This window comes from Lathyrus oleraceus, chromosome 7 (assembly GCF_024323335.1).
Source record: "Lathyrus oleraceus cultivar Zhongwan6 chromosome 7, CAAS_Psat_ZW6_1.0, whole genome shotgun sequence".
Classification (NCBI taxonomy): Eukaryota; Viridiplantae; Streptophyta; class Magnoliopsida; order Fabales; family Fabaceae; genus Lathyrus; species Lathyrus oleraceus.
The window spans coordinates 30780444-30807561 of NC_066585.1; the positions used below are offsets into that span (position 1 = coordinate 30780444).

General features: G+C 35.8%; 1 protein-coding gene across 1 annotated transcript; it reads right to left on the reverse strand.

Moving 5' to 3' along the window:
* Positions 1 to 2: 2 nt before the first annotated feature.
* Positions 3 to 27118, reverse strand: LOC127101851 (uncharacterized). The gene is made up of 4 exons (XM_051039286.1): positions 26773 to 27118; positions 7788 to 7944; positions 373 to 517; positions 3 to 271 (listed from the first exon to the last, which is right to left on the reverse strand). The coding sequence occupies exons 1-4, from the start codon at positions 27116 to 27118 to the stop codon at positions 92 to 94; spliced, it is 828 nt and encodes a 275-aa protein (XP_050895243.1). The 3' UTR covers positions 3 to 91.

Below are 27118 nucleotides of genomic sequence, written 5' to 3' on the forward strand. Positions count from 1 at the left end.
TCCAATAACTTTGATAATATTTTATAAATTATTTTAATAACTCATAAAATCATCCTAAAATATTAAAATAGTAACACAAATAATTAGGGTTTTAATAATCAAACGCATCTACAATAATGTTCTCAACATTTGCTGAGTGTGAGTTTTGAAGCAAAAAGTTTATCTCTTCATCATATCTGCACACATATGAAACGTCGGATGTTTCTATTTTGAGTGACTTCAAATTAATTAGGGAAGGTGGATTAACTTTTAATAAATCAAGAGAAAGAACCTACCAAATAAAAAAAAAGTATTAGATTATTTGCAATCATATTTTTGATAAATTTGAAAACTACAATATAAAAAAAGAGAAATGAATACATTAGAAAGTACCTCAAGAGTATATGTATCAACCATTAATGACTCGATATTAGCAAATTGCTCCAGCCAGTTGAGTAAAATCCAATAGTTCTTCCCAATGTTTTCAAAACACCTTATATTAATTTTTAACTGTTTGATAGAAGATGAAAAGCTCTTGCTGCCAAAAAGTTTTGAAATATGATTACCCTTAAAAGAAAAGGTACGAAGACTTGGAGCATATAACTCAATTTCGAAATAAGTTCTGGAAATCATATAGTAACACATAGTTATAGATAAATTTTCAAGTTTGGCATTTGATATACATAGGTGACGTTTATGCAAAACCTGACAGTGATGAATGATCAAAGTATTCAACATGTTAAATGTGGAAAATGGCTCAGCACAACCATCTTCATTGGAAAAAAAAGTAAAGTAGCTTAGAGAGAGGGTGGTTAGTGCTGGAAAATTAAGGGAATTTGGAAATATACTAATCACACCACTAATTAAATGGTCACTAGTAAGTTCAAGTGACTTTAATGTAGGACATGAAAAGGAAAAGCAATTAGGCTTAAAACATATGAAATTTATAAGCAAGTGTTGAACATGGTGTGAAAAAGCATATTTCAAAATATGATAAACTAATTTGTTGCACTCCTTTCTTAAAAATGGGGGGTGAAGTAGGCACTACGCCAAAAAGGACTATTAACAGCGCATCTTAGACAGCGCTTTTAAAAGAAAGCCCTGTCTAAGGTTAAAATAAAAATTAAGCGCTGAAAATGTTCCAAGAAAATAATGAAAGCGCTGTCTAAGGGGGGGTCTTAGACAGCGCTTTTGAAAAGCGCTGTCTAAGACCCCCCCTTAGACAGCGCTTTTAGAAAGCGCTGTTAAACATAGACCTTAGACAGCGCTTTTGAAAAAGCGCTGTCCAAAGTCTTTAAATTTTAAAAAAAAATTAAAACCAAAAGCGCTGTCTAAGGGGGGGTTTAGAAAGCGCTTTTGGAAAGCGCTGTCTAAGGCCCCCCTTAGAAAGCGCTTTCCACAAAAGCGCTGTCTAAGGTCTAATAAAAATAAAATTTCAGACTTTAGCGCTTTCGTTCTCTGTTCTTTTGTTTTGCCTCTTCTTCACTCACCTCACAGCGCTTCCGCCGCACTCGTCTTCCCCTCAATCTCCAACAACCTTCCACTCTAAAAGACGACATCACACAACATCACGCCTTCCACTCCAAAACACGAAAACCCTATTTTCCTTCAACTTCCGAAAACCCTTTTATCCGCCGTCGAGGGTCCCTCCGCCGTCACCGAAACATTCGACCGCCGCACTCGCCTCTCACGGTACGTTCTGCTCTAATGTGTTAGTTAGCTAGCTTACTAGTTATGCAATGCCACAACGCCTGCTTGTTTGACTTTGGCTTGAACTGGAATGTTGGTGTTAAAAATGTGCTTGTTTGATTGTAATGCCATGAGTTCAAATAACTTGGATTGTTACTGCAATAGTTTCTTTTTTTTATACTTGTTGCAGTTGTATGTTTTGCCTATGTTAATTGCTCTGCTTGAATCATGTTGAGGGATGTAATTAGATCCATGGCTGAATGTATGTGTATGGGTTGGTGTTAGCATATGGCTTCCCTGTTTGAATCTACACTCAATGCTTGTGGTTTGTCCATTGCCCTGTTGCAATCTTGATCAAATTTTTACTATCCACCACAACTGTCATTGTTAATGGTTTTGCTATTGCCCTGTTGAAATCTTGACCAATAAAAATGTTATTTAAATATTTAGTTTATTGACTATTTGTATAATTGTAAAAATATATTACAAAATTATTTAATGTTTATACGAGAGTATTTAGTGTAGATTGCAGGAACAAATACAACACAATTAATAGTATATGTACAAAGAAATTTAAAAAGAATTTTGTAAAAAAGGAGAAGATATTCAAGAGGGACATATATTTAAGAATACTGATAGTAGCTGATTGCATTCACATGGATAACTACAAGTTGATTAGACCATTTTAAGAAAAAGAAATTAGTTAGACTCTTTTAAATCCGAACAGAAATGAAAATTGGATAGTTATAGAGCACAATCAAAGTTTCATACAATGGTTGAAGGATCATATTTATTTGAAGCGCTCTTCAGATCCTTCTTCGGTAACAGAAAGGTTGAGATGTTTGGCGTATGGTCCAAGTTTGCATGTGTTTTCTCATAGCGCATATTCAATTAATGGATACACATTTTATACCAAAGAACAAGATGATAAGAGTACTATGCAAAATAGTGGTGTCACCGTGCTAGCTGAAGCAATGCATATATCAAGTATGAAGGACTTAAACCCCAAATATGCAAATTTGTCATATTTTGGAGTTATTGAGCATATTTGGGTGTTTGATTACGAGAAGTTTCAGATTCCCATCTTTGGTTGCAAGTGGGTGAGTAGTAGTGGCATACGAATGGATAAGTCTGGATTTTTGCAAGTTGATTTTACTAGGGTGGGGTACAAAGATGAACCTTTTATTCTAGCATCTCAAGCTAAACAAGTGTTCTATGTGAATGACCCGAAGAGTACAAAATGGTCTATAGTGCTTTTCTCTAACAAAGTGACTGATGATAGCGGTGTCGATCAATGTGATATTGATGTTGAGAATGAGTCATGCATTAGACGGAATGAGTTGAATAGAAATGATGAAGTTGAGGATCTTATACCGGATGAGTCATATATAAGAAACGATCATAATGAGGGAATTTGGATCAATTCATCCGTACGCATTGCTAAGAAACAAGTGATTAATATTCCAACAAAGAAAAGAAAGAGATGTTAGTGACTTAGGTAAATTATCCATGGTTTCTTTATGTTTTTTTTCATTTGTTTTGATTATAAGTTATATGTGGTAATGCATGATTTCATTATATTTTTGTATTCAATTGCTTTGATTATAAGTTATATCTGATAATGCATGATTTCTTTATTTTTTTGTTTTCAATTGTTTTGATTATAAGTTATATTTGATATTTGATGGTTTCCTTGGTTTATTACAGGTTAGACATGGCTGATGACCAACATGAGGAAGTTAGTAAAGTATCCGCGGAAGAAGAAATCCGAAGAGGCATCACAGTAATGCGAAGGGTGGTCCAAGGAAGATCTCGAGGCATCATACTAGATGTCTCTTGGAACAACCAGGGACAACTTATAGAACCTAATGGGCATACCTTAACTAGTTTCATCGGTGCACTAGTAAGGAATGAAATTCCCATTACGTGTGATGATTGGAGAAATAAAGAGTTGAAAGAGTCCAAAGAAAAAATTTGGAGTGAGATAAAGGTACAATCATTTGGCCCTTAATTATACCGTATCAATTATGTTTTTTTCAATTACCGATACTAACTATCAATCTGTATGTTTTTCTTAGCGATGTTTTAACATCGAAGAAGAAAGAAGAGGGTTTTGCATGAAATTGGCCGGAAAGCTTCTTAGAGGGTTTCGGACATTTTTATCATCCAAGTTCCTTAAGGATGCGGATGGTAATTTTGTGGATGCGGAGCTTCCTAGAAAATATGAAAGTTTGATATCGGCTGAAGAATGGGAAGCTTTCAAATCCAAAAGACAAGACCCGACTTTTCAAAGAATAAGTGCTACGAATCGGGAAAGAGCATCGAGTCCCGCATATCCGTACCGAAAAGGACGTGTCGGATATGGACGCTTAGAACAATCCATGGTAAGTATTTATAAATTGCGAAAACAAATTTGTTCATCATATATTAGTTTTATCTGATCAAATTGTATGACTTAATGTGTAGCTGCAGAAGGAGGAAAGTTCAGAAACATCTCTTCCTGCACATGTTTTGTGGAAGGAAGCCCGTGTGGGCAAATCTGGAGTTCCACAAGAAGAAGTTTTAAACGTATACCAGAAATGTGTAAGTATAATATTTTTTCATTAATTGAATAACATTTTTATACACATATTTGACAAGTATACGGTATTCATCTGATTTTTCAGGAGGAGCTATCTCAGTCTCTATCTCCCGATGATACTAAGAGCATACTTAGTCGGGCATTAGATGTCCCTGAGTATTCTGGTCGGGTGAGGGGTAAGGGATTTGGAGTCACTCCGACCTCCCTCAGTGTTAGAAAAGGAAAGGCTCCTAGTAATCGGGAGCTTCATGCAAGATTGGAAGCCATGCAAGCTGAGCTTGATGCATTGAGGAGAGAAAGAGAGGCTAGCGCCTCAACGGTATACAGAGATGCTTCGGACAAAAACAGTATCAACTGTACCTTTCAGCCGAACATTCCAGAGGTAATTACATATAATTGTCTTAAATTGAACTGTTTGCTTAAATTATGTATTTGACATATATACACATTAACGATTTCTTGTTATTATTGGTTTTAGGGCATTTCCCATTGTCAGCTGTATTTGTCGTCACCACACTATCGGATGGTTGGCAAGGGAAAAGTGCATAACGTTAGCGGAGTATTACTCCACACTAGAGAGCTCCCTGCTGGATGTTTGAAGGTATCAGTTGATATTGCAGTTGACCCGAATGCATTATTACCATATCCTAGCGATGATTCGGATGCAACAACGGTGCACGAAGCAGTAGGTTCGTTTGTTGCATGGCCGACAAACCTCATATGCGTAGGATATGAGGTATGCTTAAAACTTATGTTAACTTTAATGTGTATATTCAAAGTTTAAAATTTATGCTTAAAATTTTACTTACATATTTTCCTTGATTATGTTAAATAGACTCCCACAAAATCCAAATCAAGAAAAGAGGTAATATACAATTATATGACATATATTCATGGAAGTTGTTACATTCTTAATTTGATCTAACTATTTATATGACATGTAGGTTCAAGAAAATGAGGTTAGCAATGCCTCCGCACAACAAATAAAGGAGGTTAAGAACGCCTCCGCACGGGTAAAAAGTTCTGGTGCTAAGAAGACCGTAGCTAGGAAAAAACCTACCACCAAGTATAGGTCGTGCCTCAGGACATTTATAGAGATGACCGATATACCGACCGGAGGTGTTCGGACTATACATATGGAGGAAGGGATTTTCGGCTTTGCTCACGACCAAATGATTGGTAATGAAGACTTCATGCAAGTTTTTGGTCATGAAGAAATCGGCGTCAACGTTGTCAATACATATATTAGGTAAATCCGGTCTACTTTGTTTTATTAATTCGGTTTACTTTATGTTAATCCGGTTTACTTTATGTTTCAAAAGAGGTGTTAATGATGTTTTTATATTAGGTTTTTGTATGACAAAATGATGCGCCCCAATGATTTGGACGAGTCATTCGGATTCTTAGCACCAGCGAGCATCAACTTAGGTGCAATCTTAAATAACCCGGATTCCGTGACGGAGTACGTTCTTCGGATCCTCAATGACAATAAAGATGCGGAGAAGTTGTTTTTTATACCGTTTAATACCGGGTTAGCATTTCATTCTAAATTCATATATTATAATTATTTTCCAAGTTACCATCTAACATTTGCCTAATCATTACAGTGGACATTGGTTGTTGCTCGCAATCAATCCTATCCGAGAAATTGTGTATTATCTTGACTCGTTAGGAAATGATTGGACAACATACCCGGATATGAAGCGCCTAATTGACACGTAAGTGAGAATGTTCAAAATTTTTCTTAGTTTATGTTAATTGTTCTAATTGCTTCATTTTTATTTTATTAGCATCCTACAAGCTTTTCGGGCCCAACGAGATATCCAAACCTCAAGGAGGGGCGCCAACCGCATTACATGGATTAAAGTGGCGGTATATTTTTAATTACCACATTTTTTATTATATTAGTGATGACACTTGATAAAACTTAGGATTTATAATCCATATTTTTTTTTCATGTAGTGTCCTCAACAACGTAATCAAATAGATTGCGGGTATTTCGTGTTGAGGTTTATGCGGGATACTCTTGCTTTGGGCCGATTAGTGATTCCCACCGATGTATGTATTACTAACTTATGAGTTAATTTTATATTTACACATATCTCATATAATTAAATAGTTGGAATTAATTCAAAATATTTTTTGCTTCATATGTAGTACTTTGAGGAATTCAAGTGTGCATTTTATACAAAGGATCAAGTGGACGAAATCAAAGAGGAGTGGTGTCAATTCATGATAGAGCTCAAAGTTTTTTCATAAATTTGTGTAATTTTGTAGTATATTTGTAATATATGTAATGACTTGTAAATGTGTACATAAATTTGTAGTATAGGTAATGACTTGTAAATGTGTACATAAATTTGTATATATTTTGATACATTTAAGGCAAAATTGGTTTGAATTGGTATATATATATTTGTTAGCCAAAATTGGTAGAAAAAAGGCCAAAATGGCATGTATAAAATGTGATTCTGTCTGTCAAAATCTGGTTGAAAACAGGTAGAAATTCTGGTTTATAAACCTGGAAAAAATGTGGTTTAAAACAAAAGCTACAAAAATTTTCGTATACATTAGACAGCGCTTTTGGAAAAAGCGCTGTCTAAGGGGGGCTTAGAAAGCGCTTTAGGCAAAAGCGCTGTCTAAGGGGGGGGGCTTAGACAGCGCTTTATGAAAAGCGCTGTCTAAGCCCCCCCCTTAGACAGCGCTTTTGCCTAAAGCGCTGTCTAAGGTATACCTAAAAAAATTAAAATAGGGGGGCTTAGACAGCGCTTTTCAAAAAGCGCTGTCTAAGCCCCCCTATTTTAATTTTTTTAGGTATACCTTAGACAGCGCTTTTGCCAAAAGCGCTGTCTAAGGTATACCTAAAAAAATTAAAATAGGAGGGTCTTAGAAAGCGCTTTAGGCCAAAGCGCTGTCTAAGGGGGGGGCTTAGACAGCGCTTTTAAGATTTCAAAAAGCGCTGTCTAAACCTTTAGCAGCGGAGGTTTAGACAGCGCTTTAAAGCGCTGTCTAAGGCTAAAAAAAGCGCTGTCTAAGGTCTTGTTTGGCGTAGTGAGGATGGAGTGAATATCAGTCTGATCATCCCGAAGAGACAGAAACTTAAAAACAAAATGTTCAAAAAGTTTGCCACTCAATTCTGAATAATCTAATAATGTAAGAGTATGAAGTTTCTTCCAAACATTAATCCATCTTTTGGACAAAATACAAGTTTGAACGGCCTCTTGTGCATCCATAAAAGACAGTATGTGTATCAGAATACAATCGGACAAATCACTGATGATATCTACAAAATAAATATAACGCAAATAAATATGACTAGAGTAATACAAATAAATCACTAACCAACCTAAATAATTAATACATAATGATTGACATATTTTTGGATCAAATAAATGTACTGCAATACATATTGTTGTCATTACCGTATGTAGTAATAACAATTTATTGTTTAATATCAAAAAAAAATTACATTATTGGAATCTGCCAAAACCCTTTTGAAAACCCTAGTTTTTACCGTAAACGAAAGAAATAAAAAAACCTGGTCCTGGTGAGAGTTGTTGTTGGTTGGCCTTCATGGCTGGTGGTTGCTTTCTGGGAGCCCTGACCTTCTTGGCTGGGGCAAGTTGTTGTTGCTTTCTGGGAGTTTTGGGTTTGGGGGTTATTTGCTTTGAAGGTGCCATCTATATGAATGTATTCTTAAGCACGAACTATCGATTTAGGTTTGATTGGGCGCTATTTATATAGATGAAAATAATCCATATGAGAAGAAGGCGGTCGTGGATTTGGAAATTTTGGCCCATGCTTTTTAGCTATAAATTAAATTTTTGGATAAAAATATTAATGGTTCCAAAATAATTTTAAAGTTTTTGATTGATTTCCACACCAAAAAACTCGAAATTGATTCTTTCCTATTACTATATAAAATATGCAATAAATTTTTTGACTAAAAGTGTTAATGGTCTCCAAAATAATTTTAAATTTCTTAGTTTATTTCCAAAACAGGAAATTAAAACAAAATTAATTATCAACTTTTAAATAAAATAATGCAAAATTTTAAGAAATCCACGAATAAAAAGTTTATTTTAAAAAAAAATAATGAAAAAATTAATTATCAGATTTTAACATTTAACTTAAAGGCACATGTTAGTATTATCTATGAAAAAATTATTATTATTAGTTATAAATGATGCAATAAAATAAGAATTAAAAATGTTAATGGTTTCTAAATTTCTTTTAAAAATTTTGGGATGTTTCAAAAAAATTTTGGAAATTAAGAGAATTAAAATTATTAAGTACTTTTTATGCTGTTTTTTTTAAGCGGTAGTTTTACCTAAGGACAGAGTCAAAAAAATTATGTTATGGGGGCAATATATTAATTTATGAACTTATTACATTATATATCTACCACGAATAGAACTTTAAAACATAAATATATATCATATTATTTTTTATCAAATTTATCTTTAAAAAATAATTAATAAAGTTTAAATTTTTTATTTATGTAATCTTTTTAATTTTATTATCAACAATGTTTATCTATCTACTTTTATATATAATCAATTGACGATGATATTAGTAGTTGATTGTAATTTTTTATAATGATATCTTAGTATTAAAATAAAAACATATAAAGTAAATTTTTGAAAAAAAAATTTAGTAAAAAATTATTTTGAAATTAAATACAAAATTAATTTAACTATATTTTAACTGAACACATTTTAAATTCAAAATTAATTTTAAAATAAATAAATCACAAATGGAACTCTAAACAATTATTCATATATTTACACCAAGGTCCTTTTAAGTTATTTTTGTGTAATAGATTGCTTTTAAGTTTTTTTTATAACAACTTGATTTTTTAGATTAATTTATTACACAAAAATAATTTAAAAAATCTTTGATGTAATTTTATCTATATAAATGTAGTTTTACATATAATTTTAAATTATATTTTCATAACTAAATACTCTTTTAATTATTTTATAGATTATTATATTTAAAATAAATATTTTTTTATTAATTATTATATAAATATTTAATGATATTAAATTATTTTTGAAAATATAATGGGGACACATGCCCCCTTACTACCACAAGTGCCTCCGTCCCTGTGTTACCTATGAGCATTTGGATAAGTTAGTAAGAAATCTCTTCCAATTTAATCATAAGTTATTGATTCGAATTCAACCCTAGACGCGCAACAATGTTAATGTCTACGATTGCATGTATAGTGTGTTTTTTAAATTACTAGTATGATAAACTTTACTTTATTATTTATTTTATATTTTTCCCTCTCTCCAATGAATTTTCTATTTTTTTTGCTAACATTTGTTTTTATTTAGTGAATCACATTATAAAGTTGATAATTTATTTTTATTTTTAACATATATTTTAATTAATAAAAATCTTTTCTAATAAGATAACATTATTATTTTTTGTTTAATTTTTTCTCTCCTTCATATAAAAACATGATCATTTGCGATGGTTGCGGAAAAAATCTGTAGTGAGCATTGCTGATGTTACCAAGGTGATCCGCAGTGGTCGTGTGTTTGGGTCAGTGTTCCTAAAAGACAAAGAAGATTCAGCTGTCAGTAAGGAAGTGGAAGTTCCTGCTGTAGATCTGGTTAGTGCTTCAAAGGGTAAGTCTGGTGAATCCAGCAATTTGAAGGCTAATGATGATGATGAGGTACTTCGTCTGATCAAAAAGAGTGAGTTCAATATGGTGGAGCAGCTGCTCCAAACCCCCTCAAAGATTTCCGTACTGTCTCTGCTTATGAATTCATAAGCGCATAGAGAAGCACTGCAAAGAGTTCTTGAGCAAGCATTTGTGGAACATGATGTTACGGTGGATCAATTCGATCATATTGTGGCTAATATCGCTTCCTGCAACAATCTCAATTTCTGTGATGAAGAACTCCCTGAGGAGGGTAAGAATCATAATCTGGCTTTGCATATCTCTATGAATTGCAAAGATGATGCTTTGTCCAATTCGCTTGTTGACACCGGGTCTTCATTGAATGTGTTGCCGAAGTCACCTCTTTCAAAGCTATCATATCAAGGAGCTCCCATGAGGTATAATGGTGTAATCGTCAAAGCTTTTGACGGTTCATGCAAAACAGTTATTGGTGAAGTAGACCTTCCAGTGAAGATAGGTCCGAGTGATTTTTAGATTATTTTTCAAGTAATGGATATCCACCCGCCCTACAGTTGTTTATTGGGAAGGCCATGGATCCATGAGGCGGGAGTTGTTACCTCCATATTGCATCAGAAGCTCAAATTTGTCAAAATGGCAAGCTTGTCATTGTTGGTGGGGAGAAGGCACTGTTGGTTAGCCACTTGTCATCTTTCTCTTACGTTGAAGCTGAGGATGAGGTTAGGACTCCGTTCTAAGCCTTATCTATTGCTGCTGAAAAGAAAGTTGGGGCACCTATGTCCTCATTGAAAGATGCAAGGAAGATCGTTGAAGAAGGCAATGCTGATCAATGGGGGCGCATGGTAGAGGTCTCCGACAACAAAGGTAGAACTGGTTTGGGCTTTCAGCAAGGTTCATCAACTGCAAGGTCTGAGGATATGCAACTTAGCTTCCGTAGCGGAGGGTTCATTCATGGCAATGAACAACACTTAGCTGTTGTGCTAGAGGATGACGAAGAGGAAGACTGCACCAATTTTGTGACGCATGGAAAGGCTTGCAACAATTGGACTGCTGTTGATATTCCAGTTATTTTGCATCAATCTAAGTAATTGCTTTTATATGTTTTAAAAATCCTTCTCCTATGCCTAAGGGAGAAGTGAACATTGTTTGGGCATTTTGAAATTGATCATTAATAAAATTAATTCTATTCATCCACGTCTATGATGTTTTGTTTTTACTTTTTGCTTTATTCTGAAAATGGTAATCACAAAAAACATAAATAAATAATATAATTGTCCATCTGCATAATATTTGGTCACAAAATTCGCTTCTCTAAAATCAAAATATCAAATCATTATGAAGGTTGGTTTCTAACCCCATTGAATACAATGATCCTTCTCCTTCTCCAAATTTTAAATTCCCTGTGTTTGAGGCCAAGGAGGAAAGTGATGAAGAAGTGAGTGATGGATTATCTCGTCTTCTTTAGCATGATGAAAAGACCATTCAGCCGTTCGAAGAACAGATTGAGTTAGTCAACTTGGGTTCCGAGGATGATGTGAAGGAAGTCAAGATTGGGTCTCGACTGTGTCCAGATGCTAAGAAGGGGTTGGTTGATCTTCTTCGAGAATATTCAGATGTGTTTGCTTGGTCCTATCAAGACATGCCTGGTTTGGATTATGAGATTGTGGAGCATAGATTGCCGTTGAAGCCAGAATGCCCGCCAGTCAAGCAGAAGTTGAGGAGAACGCATCCTGATATGGCTGTGAAGATCAAAGAAGAAGTGCAGAAGCATATTAATGTTGGTTTCCTTGTGACCGCTGAGTATCCGCAATGGGTGGCCAATATTGTGCCCGTGCCGAAGAAAGATGGGAAAGTCTGCATGTGTGTTGATTACCGAGATTTGAATAAAGCCAGTCCGAAAGATGATTTCCCTCTGCCACACATTGATATGTTGGTAGACAATACTGCTAAATTCAAAGTCTTTTCGTTTATGGATGGATTTTCTGGATATAATCAGATCAAGATGGCACCCGAAGATATGGAGAAGACCATATTCGTTACACCTTGGGGAACATTCTACTATAGAATGATGCCTTTCGGTTTAAAGAATGCTGATGCAACTTACCAGAGAGCAATGACTACTCTTTTTCATGATATGATGCATAAAGAGATTGAAGTTTATGTCGATGACATGATCGCTAAATCTATTGATGAAGAGGAACATGTTGAGCATTTGTTGAAACTTTTCCAGCGTTTAAGGAAGTATAAACTCTGCTTGAATCCCAATAAGTGTACTTTTGGTGTTCATTCTGGTAAGTTGTTGGGCTTTATTGTCAGTGAGAAGGGTATTGAAGTTGATCCTGCCAAGGTCAAAGCAATACAAGAGATGCCTGCGCCCAAAACTGAGAAGCAAGTCAGAGGTTTTTTCGGCCACTTGAATTATATCTCAAGATTCATTTCTCACATGACTTCCACCTGTGCGCCTATATTCAAGCTTCTTCGGAAAGACCAGTCTTGTGATTGGACCGAAGACTGCCAGAAAGCTTTAACAGTATCAAAGACTATCTGCTTGAACCTCCGATTTTGTCTCCACTTGTTGAGGGAAGACCGTTGATCATGTATTTGACTGTGCTTGAAGATAGTATGGGTTGTGTTCTGGGTCAGGAAGATGAGTCTGGAAAGAAAGGATTTGCAATTTACTATCTCAGTAAGAAGTTCACCGACTGTGAGACTCGGTATTCTATGCTAGAGAAGACTTGTTGCGCATTAGCTTGAGCTGCTAAGCATCTGCGTCAATATATGTTGAATCATACTACTTGTTTGATATCCAAAATGGATCCAATCAAGTATATATTTGAGAAGTCTGCTTTAACTGGGAGAATTGCCCGTTGGCAGATGTTGTTATCAGAATATGATATTGAATACCGATATCGGAAAGCAATCAAAGGTAGTATTTTAGCAGACCATTTGGCTCACCAACCGATTGAAGATTACCAGTCAGTGTAGTATGATTTTCCTGATGAAGAGATCTTGTACTTGAAAATGAAAGATTGTGATGAACCATTGCTTGAAGAAGGGCCAGAACCTGGTTCTCGTTGGGGCATAGTATTTGATGGAGCTGTTAATCAATATGGTAATGGCATTGGGGCAGTGATTATTACTCCTCAAGGCACACACTTTCCATTTACAGCTAGATTGACTTTCAAGTGTACAAATAACATGGCAGAATATGAAGCCTACATTATGGGGCTCGAAGAGGCCATTGAACTCAGAATCAAATATTTAGATGTCTTTGGAGATTCGGCTTTGGTTGTGAATCATATCAAAGGTGAATGAGAGACGAATCAACCCGGTTTGATACCGTATAAAGATTATGCGAGGAGGATTTCAACTTTCTTTACCAAGGTTGAATTTCATCATATCCCTCGAGATGAGAACCGGATGGCAGATGCTCTTGCAACATTGGCGTCAATGATTGTAGTGAAGTACTGGAATGAGGTTCCTAATTTGACTGTGATGCGTCTTGATAGACCATCTCATGTGTTTACTGTTGAAGAGGTCAAAGATGAGAAGTCGTGGTATTACGACATGAAATGTTTCCTCCAAAGTCAAATTTACCCATTTGGGGCATCTTTGAAAGATAAGAAGACTTTGATAAGGTTAGCCGACAATTTCTACTTGAATGGTGACGTGTTGTACAAGAGAAACTTCGACATGGTTCTGCTCAGATGCGTGGATAAACACGAAGCAAACTTGTTGATGACTGAAGTGCATGAAGGTTCCTTTGGTACACATTCCAATGGACATGCAATGGAAAAGAAGATGTTGTGAGCAGGTTACTATTGGATGACAATGGAATCTGACTGTTGCAAGTTTGTGAAGAAATGCCACAAGTGTCAAATATATGTGAATAAGATTCATGTTCCTCCGACACTATTGAATGTTATTTCTTCCCCATGGCCCTTCTCCATGTGGGGAGTTGATATGATTGGGATGATTGAGCACAAAGCGTCAAATGGACATCGTTTCATTTTGGTGGCTATTGACTACTTCACAAAATGGGTTGAAGCGGCATCGTATGTGAATGTAACCAAGCAAGTTGTTGTGAGGTTTATCAAGAATCAAATCATATGCCGTTATGGTCTGCCAAGTAAGATCATTATTGATAATGGATCGAACTTGAACAATAATATGGTGAAAGCTCTCTGCAAAGACTTCAAGATTGCACATCATAATTCTTCTCCCTACAGACCCAAGATGAATGGGGTTATTGAAGCCATAAATAAGAACATCAAGAAGATCATCCAGAAGATGGTTGTGACATATAAGGATTGGCATGAGATGCTTCCATTTGCTTTGCACGAGTATCATACATCCATCTGCACTTCAACAGGGGCAACCCCTTTCTCTCTTGTTTATGGTATGAATGTACTGCTCCTCATAGAGGTTGAGATTCCTTCGCTGCGTGTGCTCATGGAAGCCAAGTTGATTGAGGTTGAATGGTGTCAGACCGGGTTTGACCAGCTGAATTTGATTGAAGAGAAGAGATTAACTACCATGTGTCATGGTTAGTTATATCAGCAGAGGATGAAGAAAGCTTTTGATAAGAAGGTCAGACCTCGGGTATTCAGAGAAGGTGACCCTATGCTCAAGAAGATTTTATCTTTCAAACCAGATTCTAGGGGCAAATGGACTCCTAATTATGAAGGCCCATAGGTTGTCAAGAGAGCCTTTTTAGGTAGTGCTTTGATTCTTACAACTATGGATGGTGAAGAGTTCACTCGTCCTGTGAACGCATATGCAGTCAAGAAATACTCCGCCTAAAAAATAAAAGAATAGCTCGCTAAGTTGAGAACCCGAAAGGGCGACTTAGGCAAAAAAGAGCGTCTCGGTGGATTGAAAACCCGAAAGGGCAATCCAGGCAAAAATTAGAGACATAAAACAAAAAAGTTTATCCCAATAAATTGAGTACCCCACCTTGGGGTAATTTATGAAAAAATTAGGGATTATGGCAAGTAACTACATCCTGCTGATCTTCGGTTTTGAAGACTTATCTTGAGCATATTGTCAAATTTTGGGTTCGCTATCTCCAGCAGTCGCCCAAAGCACAGTGGATATCAAGAGTTGGTAGAAGGATTAGTGATCATTGTATTCAATGTAACCCTTTTCCATGTAAATTACCATTTTCAACTTTGTAAAAATTTATGGAGTCTTGTCATTTACAAACTACCAATCTATTAAATAAAGTTGAGCCTTTATCCAAATGTTTCTACTCTTATTTATTTCAGCCAATAGTTTTAAATTTTATTATGATCATTTTTGAAGTTAAAATTGTTAATCAAAATTATTTTCTTAAACATATAAAAGCAAGAATTTTTCAGAGGCAGTTTTAAAGCAATATCAACAGCATTTCGAAAAAAAAGCAAGTCTTAAGTGTGGAGCTCTATGGGTCCTCCCAAGCAGATAACCCTTCGGGTATCCTTAGCCGAGTTTGTTGATCTAGTGCCCTGCGGAGTTGTGTTTAATCCCCAGCAAAACTTCTATATTTTTCCCAACTGAGTTGGTTGATTCATTCCCCGATAGAGTTTGTGTGTTTGTCAGCAGGGTTGATTTTCTGTTTTGATCTTCAGCAAAGTAAGATCGATCTCCCAAGTAAATCGCGTTGGTTCTTCTCCAATAGCCATCTGACTCGCTCCCAGCCAGAGTTTCCTCCTGGTTTCTGAGATGCTATTTGTGTTTATGCCATGTATGGTTGTCTCCCATTTGATATGGTGTTAACCTAAAAATCCCTGCAGATTTGATAATTTTCCCTTTTCTCAGCAGATCTCCTCCTTCCCCAGATAATGTTGATCCTTTGAGATTTTGATCTCCCTGTTCTCCGGCAGTTGTATCCCTTTGTTGTGGATTGACTGAGAATTGTACCGATGATTCAATTTTTTGCGACACCTTTGTATCCTTTGCGATCGTTTTGTCAGCATAATCATCATACATATACATACACATATACATATACACTCATATAATTTCATGATTACATATTTTTGCATAATCATATTTGTTGATTCATTGTTTGAGATTATTATTCTTTGCTATGGCGATACTTTATCCCCATACAAATCTGGCGTCTGTTCTCCCTCAATTGTAGAGTGTCAGCCCCTTAAGCAGAAAGATTTTTAACCTTTCTCCTTTCCCCACTGAGTTATTTCCTCATGGATGATCATTGTTTTAGTTTCCTCCCCAGTTGATTACCTGGATGGAATTACTCCCCTTGAGCTATATCCTCATTGGGTTGAGTCTTGATTGACCTTTTCTTTCTAGATCTTACCTAGATAGATGCTTTTAGTCCCTTGAGAATCTATTACCTAGTAATTGGTGATGTTCTTCTCATGTTTTTCACTTTTTCCCAATACCCGACAAGAGCAATTTTTTTTCTCCCCAGCGGATTCATTTTCACGTTTCCCTAGGAAGTATATCCTTGATATTTTCATCCTAACCGATGACGGATATTTTCTTCCCTTGCTTGGGTCTATCCTTGATATGTTCATCTTAACCGATGGCAGATATTCTCATCCTTGGTATTCTACCCAGTAAAAAGGTAGTTGTAATCCCTATTTTGTTCCCCAGAGGGTTAACCCTTGATATGTTCATCCTAACCGATGACGGATTTCCTCCTCTTTGCGGTCTTCTACCCAGTAACCGGTAGTTGTAAATCCTGCGCTTCCCCTCAACAGAGTTTATCCTTGATATGTTCATCGTAACCGGTGACGAATTTTCTCTTTATTGGTCTTCTATCCAGTATTCGATAGATGTAATTCCTACTTTTTGTTCAGTTGGTTTATCCTTGATATGTTCATCTTAATTGATGACGGGTATCCTCCTTAACAATTCCCAAGCAAGACTATCCTTGATATGTTCATCTTAACCGATGACGAATTTTCTTTCCTTTGAGTATATCCTTGATATGTTCATCTTAACCGATGACGGGTATCCTCCTTAACAATTCCCAGGCAAGACTATCCTTGATATGTTCATCTTAACCGATGACGGTTTTTCTTTCCTTTGAATCTATCCTTGATATGTTCACCTTAACCGATGACAAATATTCTCATTTTCGGTCTTCTGCCCAGTAACTAGTAGTTGTAAATCCTATTTTTGCAGTTTTTCCCAGCAAGGCTATTCTTACCCAGTAGCCGGTAATGAATTTTCCCTCCTGGTGGTTCCTAGCGAGTCATCCTTGATATGTTCATCTTAACCGATGACGGGTGTCCTCTCTGTCAGACTTTTATTATCTCCTTACCCAGTGACAAGTAGTGGATAATAGATTTCTACTCCTCCCGCGTTGAAGTTGATTTCTTCCCCAGTTGAGTTGAGTGTGCATTTCCTTAGTGAAATCGCTTTTCCTTGCATTGATTCAAGAACTTCAGTTTTATCCTGATCTACTTGTAATCCCCTGCAGATGTTTTTGTTTCCCCGACTGAGTCTTTCCATTTTATGGAATTCCTCTAGTATGCCCATCAGTTTTAAGTCGTAGTCTGGCCTACGCATAACACTTTATCCCCCAGAGTCTCTGTCTCCCCAGTGAGTTTCCTTATGGAATGCATTACGCTCCTACGAATTTTCGGTCTCTCTGATTTCTTTTCCTTTGTGGCAATATTTCCCCACAGAGAAATTTTCTTTTATATATGCATCATGAGGTCTCTTAGGGACCAAAATTTGTTTCTATGTTGTTATTTAAGCCCATTCTACTAAGTCGACGCGAAGATTTTAACCTTCACCTCCTCAGTTAGAATGTCCTTAAATAGGGGCAGCTGTAAGACCCCAATTTTGACCCTAAGATCCCTCATGCAATCTCATCATATGCATTAGCATTAGGATCATACCTTGACATCCTCCTTACCCCTATTTCATTTGGTTTGATTTGGGAGAGATCACCAAGCACCATGCGATTGTATCATGCTTTTATTTTATCATTTCACTAACCAAAATACCAAAAATATGTCTTTGCATTTGCTTAATTCTTTTGTAGGTAGGGCATGATCATCATTGATCTATCAAGTTCACACCTAGGGTTTGAGACCTCATGGCTAAGTGTTGGTGTAAGCCCTAGAGGCCAATACTTTTGGTACTTGTATCGAATTATTTATTAATTAATAAAAGGCTTTTTCTTTATTACGTTTGATTAATAAAGTCCCTAGAATAGCTAGTCCGTTTAATGTATCAAGTATGACTTAATCATGAGATCACATTAAACATAAGGACACTATTCTTAAAGTATCTGTAGTCGAGCTTTATTGTGAAGTGGGATAACATTAAAGCATTAAGACTATTATGTTTGTAGACTGATGATCACATCTCATGGATCATGGATAAAGAGTTATCAAGTCTTAAACATAGGTATGAATATTAAGAGTAATATTTATACCGGATGACCCGCTATGAGAATACTATATAGAAAGTTATGCAAAGTGTCATAAGTTATTCTCATGGTGATAATAGTGTATACCACTCTTCGACCTGAAACCACTGTGGACCCTAGATGTAGAGTCGAGTGCTTTGTTGCTGATCCAATGTTGTCCGTAACTGGATAACCATAAAGACAGTTGATGGGTTTTCCACAAAGCATGTTAAGGGACATGAGTGTCCTAGATGGAATTTGTCCATCCTGCGTAACAAGATAAATGTCTATGGGCCCAATATTGAACTGGACAAGGATGACACGGTCTATACCTTGTGTTCAATATAGACATAAGGGCAAAGGGGTAATTATACACATAATTATTATCACAGGAGGTTTTGTCAGATCACATGACATTTTCGTGACTTGGGTAGCAGTGATGTGTTGCTAGATACCGTTTACTGTTTATTATGTTAAATGCGTGATTTAATATAATTGCCAACGTCACGAAAACCTACAGGGTCACACACAAAGGACGGATTGATGAGAAATAGAGTAACTAAGGAACACCGTAAGGTACGGTGCACTTAAGTGGAATACGAAATATGGTAAGGTACCACACGCTTAAGTGATTTTGGGCATATTATAAGATATGGGGCAAAATACACTTAAGTGGGCTTTTTAGCTTGAAGCCCACACAAGTGGTTCTATAAATAGAACCCTTGGGTAGAAGCATTGTCATTCAGACTAACACTCAAGTGAAGACTTGGAATTTCGTTTCCCTCTCTCTCTCTCTCACTCAAAGCCTTCATTCGTACCAGCTAGCACTAAGATTGAAGGAACCCGTTCGTGTGGACTGAGTAGAGACGTTGTCATCGTTCAACGTTCGTGATCGCTCCGTGGATTTGTATCCAAGGTTTTGATCGTTACAAGATATCTGCACCAAAACCAAGGATTGATCCATAATGTTTCAAAGCATCATATATGAGTCCCAATGATCTATACATGTTATATTGATAAAGCATTCTTCAAGAGTTTGGAAGGGATTTGCCTTGGAAACCCTAGTTTAACCGGGTATCTTGAGTAACTTCTTTAACAAGCTATCTCACCAATTGATCAAATTTCTCAAGGGACACTTCAAAATTCATCATCTTATGCATATATTATCTACCATGAGCCTAGAAAGTCAAGAGACATGAAGGTTAGCAAGTTGGTTGATGGTGGTTGGCCAGATGAATTCATCTCATCAAAACTGGGTCTCCCTAGACCCTATCTCCTACAATTTTCACCATATGAAAATGATTACAAGATCAAAGTTACTCTAAATGACATTCCAAACAACTTTCATGTTGAGATCTAGATCTAGTTTTTCTTGGAAAATCATTTTCTATGTTGAAACATTATAGGTCATTTTGTCTAAACCCTAATTTGAAAGTCAACTTCCCAAGGCCATAACTTGCTCAACTTTTATGAGATGAAATATTTCCAAGTTGCATAATATAATTCAAGATGTCTACTTCAACTTTGATGTTTGGAGTGAAACCTAATTCAACTTTTATGAGCATGTGATATCAGGATACATTATAGGTCATTTTTGACCTATACCATTGAACAAATGATTTTTCCAAACTTCAAAAATGCATAACTCTATCATTCTAAATCCAAATGACATTCAATTTGTGACTATTTTGAAGGTATTTGAAATAGCTACAACGTTTATAAAGACACTTTTCTCATTTGAATCTCACATAAAAAGTTAAGCAAGGTGGAATATTGAGATATATGGCTTGACACTTAGAAAAAATTTCAACATGTTGAAATTTCCCAACTTCCACCTGAAAATTCACCATGATCCAAGTTCCAAATGAAAAAGTGTTCAACATCAAATTTGTTCCCCTTGATCTAAGATTTCCAAAGAACTCAAGTTCATGCATTTTGGATAAGGATTGCTAGGTCTGCGCATGGCTTTAATAGAGCTGCATGATTAGAAGAAATCAAATGCCAAAAATCACATTTCACATTGCCTTAACATCCAAGCTTCAGTTGAACTTCATACAAGTTGCAAGTGGATCAAATTGGATTGTTTCATGGGCCTGTACATGCCCATGCAAGCTTGTGCATCACCATTTCCAAATTTAGCAATTTTTCAAGTGTGCAAATATCAGTCCCAATTGCTATAAATACAGGCCCTTGGAGCTCAATTCAAACACACCTTGCGCGCCAGCTTTGCCCCCCAATTGAAACCCTCACCATTCAAAGGAAAACTTGAGAATTTTCAACTTGAAAATTGAGTTTGAATCTCACTGTTTGGAGATTCAGAAACTCCAGGATCCAAAGCTTTGTACCATTGCCAAACCTCTCCTGTAAGCTTCTCAAGTGTGATCAGATCAAGGTTGAAGCAAGCAAGATCCATTTCTGCACAACATTGAATGTAAATTTCAGAAAACTTCCTCTCTTCGATTCTCACTCAATTCTCATCAATTCTCTTGAATCTTTGGTTGTCTGAAGTCCTACAAATATAGGTAAGAAGATTGAGTTGCTTGGAGGCCAAATCAAAGCAACTTAGTTGACACACCTCAAAATTCAACTCCTCATATCTTTTTATATATTTGGAGTTAGTTGAAATTAAGGTTAGATTCGTGTTCTACGCTATTTTTCCTTACAGATCATGCCCTCCTTTTTTATTTTGGTGATGGTTGAGGGTGGACCAGTCTGGTGAGGTCCATCGGAGAAGAAGACCAGAGCTTTGGCTCCGGCGGTGTGTTGGCACGTCTCCCAGCCACAGGATCCATTCAGATTGTTTTAATCTTAGGCGTTTGTTTTGATTACCATGCGTGTGGCGCGCTGACTAGGTTCCATCATGGAGCGCGTGTTTGTGTCCACTTGATATGCTACCTCAATTAATGAGGGAGATCAAGTGGCTCACATTTTTTTGATTTTTTGATTTTTTTTTAATTCATTTGATTTTCATTAATTCATATTAATTTTAATATTGATCCAAAATATATGAGAGTTTCACCAAAAAAATTTAAATAAATTCCTCTTTCATATTCTGAATTAAAATTATATTTTGGATCATTATTAATATTTTTCATGATTTAATTGATTTTATGAGATTGTAAGTCTCCCCTCTTTCATGGTATTGTGTGGAAACTTGGCCTTTTTTCCTTCCTTTGGAAGATGTCTTGGCTCAAGGATTCGTGCTTGTGATAAGTGGGTTGAGTATTCTCCAAAGAATGACTTAAAACAAAACAGCAAAAGCAAAACAATACTAACTTCTAACTTATTAACAACTAACATTTAATTTCAAGTCCTTTATTTTAATGCACTTTAATTTTTAAGCTCTATCCATTTGCCATTATTCATATCATTCTAATTGTTTATATTAATGACTTTTCACTTTGTCCACTTGGACCATATTATGTGATATATCTTGCTTGTGTATATTTTGTTTGTTTGTGTGGTCTTTGACCATCAATGTACATGATAACAACAAAAACTCTAAAAAAACTTTTGTGTGGACTGTTGGCTTGATCTTGGACAATATTCCTATGCTAAAGGACTTGGCCAATGCCAATCTTCATGTAACCAAGTGCTTGCAATTTGAAACTTCATCTGATATATCTTAGAAGACCCCTTTGAGTTCATCTGCAACATGATCATTGTGAAGTTGTTATTTTGAACCTATGACTTGTGGAATTCATCTGTTACATGAGCAAATTTGAAGGAGATCATGGAGTGGCTAAAGCTTGGATGAGGCTATCTTTATTTGATGCCTTGCTCTTCAAGATAATATTGTATGCATTGTTGGTGGCTTGATTCTAATGTCCAAGGGAATTTGGGATTTCTATAGGACATTCTTGTCTATTGGATTGCTACCCATTGGTCAGATCTTTTCAACTCTTAGCTTTTAATTTTGTACATAAGATTAGTCTCTTCATCTCCTCACCACTTCTTTAATTTCAAATTCTCTCCCTCCTTTTTAAAATTTCTTTGTGTGAACTAGTTTTGTTCTAAACTTTGACCACTTTGCAAACTAGAAACTTTGGCCTTATGCCATTGCATTTTCAAACTTCTTTTCTTAAATCAAGCTTGTAAATATACTTAACTATACTTGACTTAAATTTTTTCAAAAGCCAAAAATAACTAACTCATTCAAACCTTTTTCTAGGCCCTTGTGCCTCTTAAACTTATTTTTTTTTAATTAAAAGCAATGCATCCACTTTGAAATTTGTATAACGAACTACGAGGTTTTGATCCCTCATTTTCATGTTGGTACGTAGGCACAAGTCCGAAGGTCTTGTCAAACACAAAAATATAATCAATAAATTCTTTTCTCATCCCCCCATTCTATTTGTTTGTAAATATCACTTTGTACAAAATACATATGCACACAAAAAAGGACTCCCTAGGAGTACCTAGGACACTTTGGGTGCTAACACCTTCCCTCTGTGTAACCAACCCTCTTACCTGTAATCTCTGACATTTTAGTAGTTTTGATTTGAAAACTTCTTACTTTTAGGTTTTTGTTCGTACTTTTTCCCTTTTCCCTTGGAAACAATAAAAGCGCGGTGGCGACTCTTGTTATTTGACGTCTAGCTTTCCCATAGCTTGATGATCATGAATTTACTACTACACCCCCTTACCTGTAATCTCTGACATTTTATTAGTTTTGATTTGAAAACTTCTTATCTTTGGGTTTTATTCGTACTTTTCCCTTTTCCTTTGGAAATAATAAAAGCGCGGTGGCGGCTCTGTTTTTATTGACGTTAAGTTTATTCATAGCTTAATGGTCATGAATTTACCGCTACATGAACTTCATTAATAATCAATATAATCATGTATCACTCATCAACACCAGTTATGTCAACCGGTGTTGCAATTTTTTTAACATATTGTTTAATCGATTATCTGTCAGCCTATTAAATAATACAATAACATTAAAACTTGATACAAGTGAATATCAAACTCCAAATCTATGTATAGAATTTGGTATTTGATAAATGAAAACTTAGGTCAAGACTTGAAAGATATTTATGAATAATGATTCAAACCACGAATATACATAAGAGCAAAGATAATCATATATATATTGATTATTAACTAGTTCACATACAAAGGATCAAAAGAAATATATACTATTTAGATTAATTATTATATAATCTTGACTAAAGGGGGTTTAGATACACATCATGGTATCTTTCTTCATAAGAGAGATGAAGAGTTCACAAGCATCAATGTCGAAAAGTCAAAGATTGATGCTCTGAAGAATTGATTATGAGTTCCTTTGATATTTTTGGTGTGTTTTTCTCTCAAAATGGGTATTGTGTCCTAAAATTGTGAATTATAAATTATAAATACTAGGCTGAAAAATAAGACCGCACTAAGCCCCATAAGGGTTTGCTTAGCGCGGCTACACAACAAAAAAGACCAAATTGCCAGAAACCACGTTGAGCGTGCAACCTCCTCTCCGGCCACCTCTAAGTGCGCTTTGACCGCGCTTAGCCCAAATTGAAATTCTTGATTTCCATAAAAAAAATGCATCTTGAAGCTTTTATTTTGCCTTTTAAGTGCCCAATGTTCAACTATGCAAGGAAACCTACAAAGTGAAATGCATATGATCAAACTCTATGATATTTACACGATAAAACTAGAAAATAATTATTTATTTTAAAGTTAAGGTTTTGACATGAAATTCCAATGAAACCAAGTGATTATATACACAATTTGGCCCTCATTAGTCCTTGCATCAGAAATTCCACTTACTCAAACTGACATAACAATACAAGGTACTCACCGTATTCCTTCTTCATTCATGCCTTTATCATCTATTGTTCCCTCATCTAGTGGAAATACTATCATTACACGTTCCAAAAAACAATATTTTAAAACCAAAATCTATTTTTGCTACCACCAAGCATATTTTACATGAAAAATTGGAACCTTCAACCATCATTGAAGCCTTAAAAATCCCTCATTGGAGACAAGCTTGTTTAGAAGAGTTCAATGCACTTATGAACAATGGCACATGGACATTGGTGCCCAAGGATACTAGCAAAATTTTGGTAGGCTGCAAGTGGATCTTTCATATCAAAAGAAACCCATATGATATTATATTTAGGTACAAATCCAGATTGGTAGCCAAAGGCTACACTTAAACACCTGGATTGGGTTTCAAAGAAATTTTTTCTCATATAGTTAAACCTTAAACCATCCAAGTTATTCATCTGAAGGTTGTACAAAAGTCGGATAGGGGGTTCATTAGAAGAGAGTAATAATAAGAATTGTGTATTCTTGCATCGGTGCACTTTGTGAAATTTTTCATCACAATTAAAAAACAATCTTTAAGCTTTGTATGCATCCATTTCAATTCATGATAAGAGTTAACTTTGTGGAGAGTTTTTGGGGTATGAAGGAGGGGTTGGTAATGTTAGGCTTGGTTGTGGCGATTATGGTGAGTTTATTAGATATTGTGGTGGTGGGTTAGGTAGTATAGGTGGTGAGTTTATTTTGATACCAACAATTTTGACTCAACCAATTTTATTTATCCAATGACTTGGAAAATGAGGTAGGATACAAAATTGCAAGTTCATTTCGAATCTCAGAACAAAGGCCAAAGATGACAAAATTAAGAAAGGGATGGTTAGGTAACCTAACCATGCAGTTATGAAGACGTTCAAACTCATGTTGGTACTCCAAAATTGTTGTTGTTTATTTTAGTTTGAACAACATTTGCTAATGGTTCTCATAAGCGGATAGTCGAAAGCTGATGTAGGATGGCTTTTTAAGCCACCCGGGTTTGTTTCAGACCCAAAAACAGCATTATAATAATTTATGAAGTTTTATATTTTATTTTTGTTTTGTATTAAAAGTCTATTAGGGTTTCCTTTTTTCTTCTATTTTGTTTTTGTTTTGAAATTCTAGTATCAGATATGAGATGTCGAAGGTAATGTCACGACACTAATATCTGAGCAACAAGTGAAATATGAACAGACTAAAAGTCAGGAAATAATTGAAAAACGACACAAGCAATTGTTAACCCAGTTCGGTGCAAACACACCTACGTCTGGGGACTACCAAGCCAAGAAGGAAATCCACTAAATAGAATTAGTTCAAAGACTCTCAGCAAACAACTTCAAGTTACAGTCTTTTCACCTAATCTCTACCCGTGTGATTTCTATCTAAGAACTCTTAGACATGAGACTCTACTCAATCCCCCTCAGTCACAACAGTGATACTAGAACAAATACCAAAAGAAAGAAGACACACTTCAAAGACACACACTTGATCTTGCTTAAAAGCTTCAATCAAGTAAAAAAATACACTCGTACTTCAAAGCTTAGAGTGGACGAATTACAACTCAAAAACTCAGTCCAATTCACACATCAACAGGATGGATGAATGACTCACAATTCATAAACTCACACAAGACTAAAACCCTAATCCTCACTCACTTCACGTTCGTATATTCTCTGTGTAAAACATGGTTTACAAAGTCTTTAAATAGAAGCTTCCTAAATGGGTCTGGGCAGCATGAAACCCTACTTCTATTTATTTCATATTCCCTAAGAAATAGCAGCGAATCATTCCTTTTTGGGAAATAGAATATTCTGGATTTAAATATTACTTATTGAATAATACATGCAATCTCCACATAAGCATACAAAGATTTTGCATGAAAAGCGCAACAACAAAATACATAACATTCAGACTAAATGTTCTGTATGCACATGTCGTAACATCGGGTCTGACATCTTGAATAAATCCTGCACAGCCATATTAAACAACCTGCAGAAAGCAGATATCACATGTCAAGACTACAAGCGTGACATCTTGCGATAACACTAAGTTTTACCAAAATTGATGCCAATTCATAAAACCAACAAACTCCCCCTTTGGCAAATTTTGGCTAAAACAAACAATAGATCACACGTTCACAAGAAATCAATCAGAGCATCAGTTCAGTAGCAGACGTAAACATACACACATTACTAGCAAAAATATCAACTAGTAAACACACGAGCGCTTGTACTCTCCCTCAAGTCCATGCAATTTCCCAAAACACAATAGCTCCCCCTTAAGCTAGTCCACAACAAGCAACAACCACACTACTTCACACAAACAGAACACAGAGAATTCTCCCCATGTGCCAAACAAAAAAAACACCAGAATTCTCCCCCTGTATCAGACAAATAGAGCAACAACAATACTACATAGCTAAGCAAAGATACTCAGCTACATCTACAGCTACTTCTCCCTTTTTTAGCCAAAAGAGACCAAAGAGACAAAATAAATGTCTATCTAATCATTAACCGAAATACCAGAAGTTAAAGAGTTACATCACCAAGTGAATACGCAACTGTAAGAAAGCTGAGAAACAAACCAAAAAAACAAAGAAATCCACCAAAACAACAACAAAAAGCCAAGAAAACCATCAAAACAAGAGGGACCAAAGCCAACAGAGCTACTCAATAGAGCTTGAGTTTGCAGCCTCACTAGAGGTGTGGGCTTCAGTTTCTTCTTCATGACTGACATTAGCATGTTCAACATTTTCACCCCCAGCCTGCTCCAAGCTTGCAATCAAGGCTTCCAAAGATTGTTTTCTAGCTGTGGCTACCCTAATCCCTTCACCTAGCTCTTTGCATGTCTCCTTAAGCTCAGCAATTACTCTAACTTTTGAGACTGGCCTCTTCATGGCAGATGTCATGACAATATCCTCGACATGACTGCCTTCAAAGAGTTTGTAGTGCACAGACAGAGTTGTTTTTCTTCTACTAGGTAAATCATTGTAAGAAGCAATGGACGACTTCTTCTCTTTCTCAGCAAAAATGGCATTCTCCAT